This window comes from Pygoscelis adeliae, unplaced genomic scaffold, assembly GCF_000699105.1.
Source record: "Pygoscelis adeliae isolate BGI_AS28 unplaced genomic scaffold, ASM69910v1 Scaffold218, whole genome shotgun sequence".
NCBI lineage: Eukaryota > Metazoa > Chordata > Aves > Sphenisciformes > Spheniscidae > Pygoscelis > Pygoscelis adeliae.
The window spans coordinates 311,550-318,347 of NW_008825433.1; the positions used below are offsets into that span (position 1 = coordinate 311,550).

Sequence of the window (6,798 nt, forward strand, 5' to 3'; positions counted from 1 at the left end):
CCCTCTTGAACCAAGGGAGCCTGGTGCCTGGCTTCCTCTGCCAGCTTCTCAGGTGTTTTCTATGCAGGGCTCAAACTCTTTGGCATTTGCCAGGTTTAAGTGGTCATGAGCATGCCCGATGAAGGACTCGCATTGAGGCCCTTCAAAAGCTTTGTCTCTCAAAGCTTTAATATTGTCCTCATTCCTTTTACTTATTAAGTATTACAAAGGTTAAGTTACAGTAAAGTCTCACTGTATAAAAGGTTTCCCCCAACTCAGGTGTGCGCAGTGGAGAGGAAAGCTCTTATTCAGAGAACTATTGATGACGTAGGGGTAAAGGATGATGGAGCTCCAGGATGCAGTACTTCCCAGGGATGGATCACACAGTTGAGAAGGTGGTAGGGGATTTAGAGACTAGGAATTTTAGGTTTATCAATCGTAGCTTTTCGTTAAAATAAAATTTGTATTTGTGCACATGCAGTTAATACTGGACAGATGAGGACATGGATTTGGAGACAATGCTTTTGGCTCTGGTCTGTACGTAAATGGGAGAGTGATATAAAAGATACCCATCATACAGTGTCATATATAAATATGGTATTGGGTGGTATTTAAATGTAATGTATGTATTGTAAGATGTTGTATGATGTTCACAAATTGCATACACATTACTGTATAAATGACATGTATCAGCTGCTTCCATCCAAGCATCCTGAGGCACTTCATATAACATAGGGTGGAAGTTATTCTTTTCTGGGAATAACTGTCCACTGAAAGCATGAGGTTAAAGCTGTTTGCATTGTACGTTCCCTGCTAGTGCCTCTGGCAGCTGCGTTCACAGGGGACTCACAGCATTCAGGAGGCGGCAGCAGCTCCTCAGCTCCATCTCCGTGGGCCTGGTGGGAAGCCTTCCAAGCGCCTCCCCATAAGGACGTGGGGAGGGTGCTGCAGGCCAAGGTGAACATGCTGTTCCCTTGCTCTGTCCTGCCGGCAATCGGCAGAGCATCAGTGGAGCAAATGTGATTCCTGGAAGCCTTGGGGAAGCAGGCACCACGGCGCAGCTCCAGGAGCTGGCCACAGGCTCACGCTGGAACGGGATGCGGTATGGGGGAGGATTTGCTGCAAGATCCCTTCCAAAGGGTGAGTGATGGGGAGAGATGCAGGTGTCCTGTGGGTAACAGCTCTTCTAGCACTTGTTCTGGCATGCGCTTTATGGAGACAGCAAGAGGCACAGCTGAGGACAAGCACTGGCAGCGACATCGAATAGATGACTCCATTTCATCCTTGACCCAGGGCAGTAGAGAGAGGCAGATGCATTCGGCAGAATGAGCGAAGCTCCTTGCTCATTCCTTCCTTTTCCTATCCAGACCCTTCACAGGTGTTTCTCTGCAAAAGACAGGAAAGCTCCCGTCACTGTCCATCACTGGCTGTTTTATGAATATATTAAAAAGATGTTAAGTGCATTGTTGAGTCAGTTCTGCCTCCGGTGCTTTCCACATACCAGTTATAAGTGAGCCAAGAAGGTCACAGTTAAGAAGCTGTTCAGGATCTCATTAACGGAAAACGTTATTTATAATCATTTGGGAGCTTTAGTGTTATTTGTCATTTGATGATTGTCTATTACGCTGAATTAAGCCATGTAATGAGAAGGCTCTGAGATCTTATATAAACCTCTGGTATGTTTTATTTTGTTCTCTGGATTTCTTGGTGCAGGTGTGAACTGGCTTATCCAGATTTTAAGTGATTTGATATTTACAACTACCCAGAGTAAACCTGTAAGCACAGAACTACCATTTATTGAATGTGGAGATCCAGATAAATACCAGGTTAGTGAAAAGAAACTATTGAACCACTTCAAGTCTGTTGTTCTCTCTTTCCTGCACACAAGTTATTAAAATGAAGTCATGTAGCAAGTAAAGATATTTCTTCTGAGAGGAGAAAAAAGATAGTCTTGGATGATGAATGCCTTTTGATTAGGGGCTGTTTCACACAGGTGACTCTCACAGATCATTGCTGCACCCATGTAATAAACCTATGCTCGCTTATGGTTCGGTTTATTTCTAAAGAGGATGAAGCAGATTCCATCTCCAAGGATTTTGGCAACACATCTGAATTACGATTGCCTCTCCAAGTCTGTTTTCAAGAACAAAGCCAAGGTGGGCTTTTTTCTTTTTCCAAGAACAAGCCTCATCTCTCTGACAGTACCAGCATGCGAGAGTAATTTTGCAGCCACATCCTTTTCTTGTTCCCAAGTGGGTGGTACTGGGGGAAAGCAACTTGGAGACAGTGAGAGTCTCATGATGCCTGGGCTGGCTTAGCACCGCATACAATTTACAGCAGCCTTAGGGGTGCTGTAGTTGACATAAACAAGAACGGATCTAGAGGCTGTTGCAGTGCTCAGAAATGGCTGGAGTGTCACGCTTTCATTTTTTATGCTACTCTTTTCTGTGCGTGACTGTGGTGGGAATGAATGTGGCAGCAGTATCTCTGGGACATTGGCTGTCTCTTTGCAAAGAGTCACACTGTTAAAACTTTAATATTCCTGGTAGTCGGTCACTGAACAATGGCGGATATGTAGCACTTAGGAGATAAACCACAGATGAAGGAAATAATTGGTTAAGGGATGGGTATTTTTTCCATGTTTCATGTGTGAGACAGGAAAAAATAAAACGTGTATAACAAAAAAATTTAATGTGTATAATGTGTTTTCAGAAGTGTTTACACTTCTCTGAGGATTACAGTCTCTTAGGATATCAAGAACATTATTGCCGTGTTTTGAAAAATGGGAGATGATTGTAACAGCTGCTGTTTCCTGAAGGAGAATGGAACAGAGCTTTTCCTAGCAGGGGTTTGGCAAATGGTTCCTTACAATTTCCCAGGTCTTAGGTAGTTATGGGATAGTATTCAGTGACAATATTACAGTTTTTCCAGTTGCTTCTTTCTACAATTGCTTTATGACATAAACAAGTCTTAGAAGTGGTAACAAGGTCTTTATTACGATCACATTATGAATTTGTTCTCCATGCCTTAACTAGCAAAGTATTTTATAGCCCCCAGTATGTTACTGGTTGCAGAATGTTTGGTTATACTCTCATTTTGGTTGCCAGGGGAAATAAGTGATCTAAAATTGTTGACCTCTTTATCCCACTCCAGATACTAGTGCTGTTTCGAAACCGTAAAGATACAGCTGTTTCATTTTTCCATTTCCACAACAATGTGCCAAGCGTCCCCAGTTACAGCTCCTGGGATGAGTTCTTCTCAGAGTTCATGAATGGGAAAGGTATTGTTATAGTTACTGAATGTAGCTGAAGAAGCATCAGAAAAAAGTATTTAAAAACAACTAAATGGGGCCAGTGGGAAAACAGCTGTGTCATAATTAGTTTACTGATGGCCATGCGTCATGATAAAGGAGGCAGCTGAATGCCAGAATGGGGAGAATGTCCAAAAGATGCTTTGCTTCTGGGTATTTCACTCTTCCAGGCAAAGGTGAAGGAGTTGCATGGCAGCTTGACAGTAGCATTGGGTCAAAGTTCTGCCATGTAGTGATGGAGGAAATGCTACAGACCTGAAGTGATAATGAAATGACAGTTAGTTGTCTTTACTGTTTCTGCACATGAGGCCAAACACTTCATTAGCAAATTTTAGACTGAGACTGATGTCTGGCTCTGGCTTTTAGGAGATGTTTAAATAACAATATCGTAACAGAGGGGAAGCACGTCGTGAAATTCGTATCTGTGTGGAAACCATTTACCTACAAAAGTCCAGAGGAAGCCTCTCGTTCTGTTGTACAGTACGGTACCACGGAAAGGACAGGCTGTTCTGTTTGTTTGCATTGATGTAACCAATAGGCAACAGAAGGCAATTCTTCAGTCAGAGAGAAATAAGTACCCAGTAAGAAAAGAAGGTCACACTGATGCTTTTTTCTCTTCTTTACAGTTGGCTGGGGATCCTATTTTGATCACGCAGTCACCTGGAACAAACACACTGAGGATGAGAATGCTATGATCATAATATATGAAGACCTGAAAGAGGTAAAGCAGATGCTGTGTGCTGACAGGCAAAACACATCTGAGCCCATTCCTTGAAATCTGAAATTAACAGCAAAAGGCACAGGTTTCTGAAAGAGCAAAATCAAGTTAATTTTAGCGACAAGTTGAGTCTGGCTATACAAAAGCTGAGCTCCAATGTAATGCAGAAAACATGCTGTGAAGGAAAATACATATTGTTAATAGATGATGGCAATGCACATCCCAAGTGGGTAACTCCTTTTTCAGAGGAAGCATATTGCATGTCTCCCTTTCACTGTATTGCTTTCAGAACCTGACTGCCAGTGTAAAGCAGATAGCTGAATTCTTTGGATTCTCCCCAACGGCAGAGCAGATCCAGTCCATTGCAGACAGGGCCACTTTCCAGGCCGTGAAGGATAAGGCGCAGGAGACTCATGGTGCTGTTGGCTCAGTTCTTTTCCGCAAAGGTATATTTGTTTGTATTTTGTCAGGGTGGTGAATGGTAGCACTGCATCTTGGGCAGACAGGAATTTGGATCAGTAGATGGTTAATCTTTCTGTATAATTCTCAAGGTTGGGAGTTGTTTAAGAAACACTGATTGTGATTCAGGATGCTGTCACTTGAGTTCATCACAAAGGCAGGTACCATTCGGTAAAGCCCTGTGTGATGTCATTAGCAGAAGTGCCCTACAAGTAGCACAGCCTTCAGCCGTGGTATGCAGTAAGCACCAATTAAAACAAAAAAGGGTTTTATTTTGGCTTCTGTGAGAACTGGGGATAGCCTGGCACTCAGTCTACAGAGTGCCTCCACAGACTTTTCTTCCTGGGTTTTCTAAATAACCCTTGTGATTGCCCAAGAACCTCAGTCAACACGTGGAATCCAGACACTCCACAGACTGAGCTGTGTCTTTTAGCCATGGATCAAGCTAGAGCTGTAGACTCAGACAACCTCAGACTGTGGGCTCTCCGAAATCTAGATTAAAGGTAGACTACAGCTTAGGGCAGTGTCTGGTTGCAGCGCACAAAGCTCTTGCAGTTAAAAGCCACATCTTTGAACTTTCTGGGTTGGTTTCACAACTGCTGGTCATCCTTTATAGTCTTCTGCAGCTGTACAAGACACATGCCAAAGCTGTGAAGGCAAACCAGTAGCTTCCTATGTTCGCTTTATGTTCACATTCTATTGAGGACACCAAATATAAGGCAAACGTAAGAGTGTATTCTTGGGTCAGAGATTCTTTTCGGGGGGGGGGGGGGGGGGGGGGGGGGGTTTCCGGGGAAGGGAAGGGATTATCCTGAAATATGATAATAAGAGAGACAAGATGATAGTTTTTTGTTTTAAATCATACTCCTTGGTCCTTACAGTCAAGGGTAATATTTTACTTTTCTTTATATTCCAGGTGTTGTTGGAGACTGGAAAAAACTTTTCACTGAAGCTCAGAACCAGGAAATGGATGCCAAATTCAAAGTGTGGTTAGAAGGAACTAAGCTGGGAGCGAAGTTAAAATATGATGTGTACTGCAAGGCCTGAACCTCCTTTAGAGAAAAAACTTTTGTCGAGGCTGCTTTTCATTCACTTTTATGAAATAAAACAGAAACCAGGACGATATCTGATTTCAAAATTTTGAAAATCCATGCAATTTGCAAACCTGTTTCTGCTGTCTTAACTCACACAAGCAATCCTTGCTCGTGCAGTTAGTATCATTGACTTAACTGGATTCTCTTAAATGACCTGTAGTTCTTTGGCCTCACTTGGTTTTTAACACTGATTTTTAGCTATGATTTCATGTTACCTGGTAGAATCCTGTGTGGAATACATATGCAGTAGTTAAACCTGCTGAAATCACTGGAAATGTATTCAGTATGTTGGAAGTGATTTTCCAAGAGATTTTTTAAAACAATCATGAAGTGTCATCTTGATTCTTAGTTTCTAAGTTCATAGTGTAAAATGAAATTTCAAAAGGTCTTGTTGTCTTTTGCCACTTTCTGTGTGCTGATAAATGTGTGGAAAAAAGTAAAGGAACTCAATGATGGAAGTTTTCTCCCCCTTTCGGCAATAATGTTTTTCTTTCCTTTGGTCGTGTGAGATCTCATCCTGAGCAATTGAAGGAATTGCCTTGGACGGAACTTGCTCATGGAGGTTGGAGTCCCCCTCCTGGTGGAGGCTTCCTTTGTTGCTTAACCTCAATGCAGGGTTACCCATGGGGGAAATTGGAAACATGTTGAGAATACCACGTTTTGTCCACATGATCGTCAGGACTTCTGAGCGTGAACCTTGCTTTGGATGTTGAGGAAGCACATGAAGAAGCTCCCAGCTGGGCAGGACTGGGAGGAAGTCACTTCTTTATGGTATCAAGGCAGGGGGGTTGGTAACCATCTGGTTGCCTTGTTTGGCAGAAGGGACTTTATTTAGACGTGAGGGAAGGAAGTGTGCCACTTGCATAACTCTGGAAATGGAGCCTTTGCTGGGTTGCCTGGGTTACTTTATGCCCAACAGTAGTACATGCGATTGCAGAGCCAGGATGTGGATTTTTTTCTGGATGTCTTTCTGGGAGCTTTGAAGTGCCACTGTCAAGAACAGAATGACTTTCCTTTGGTGGTGCCAGAGGACCAGTGTGCACAAGACGGTTGAACATTGAACGATCTCATAAAGGGCTGACTTTTTAGGCTGCAGTTTTCCCTTGGGAGGCTGATTAAACACCAGTCTTTGACAGCTGGTTGTTTTCCCCACCAGAGGGAAAATGCCCACCAGAGGCATTTCTTTATCTCCGAAGAGAAGGAAAACAAAGGAAAAAGTACTTGGAGAAGGAATATGT

General features: G+C 42.9%; 1 protein-coding gene across 1 annotated transcript in view; it reads left to right on the forward strand.

Annotated features, from left to right (window-relative positions):
• SULT6B1 (sulfotransferase family, cytosolic, 6B, member 1) overlaps positions 1-5,720 on the forward strand; it is an 8,521-nt gene extending 2,801 nt beyond the window's left edge. The window contains exons 3-8 of the mRNA XM_009331091.1: positions 1,693-1,805; positions 2,046-2,135; positions 3,133-3,259; positions 3,916-4,010; positions 4,297-4,453; positions 5,383-5,720. Of these exons, the coding sequence (XP_009329366.1) occupies positions 1,693-1,805; positions 2,046-2,135; positions 3,133-3,259; positions 3,916-4,010; positions 4,297-4,453; positions 5,383-5,513 (713 nt within the window). The 3' untranslated portion in view covers positions 5,514-5,720. The remainder of the gene's footprint in view (positions 1-1,692; positions 1,806-2,045; positions 2,136-3,132; positions 3,260-3,915; positions 4,011-4,296; positions 4,454-5,382) is intronic.
• The last annotated feature ends 1,078 nt before the right edge of the window (positions 5,721-6,798 follow it).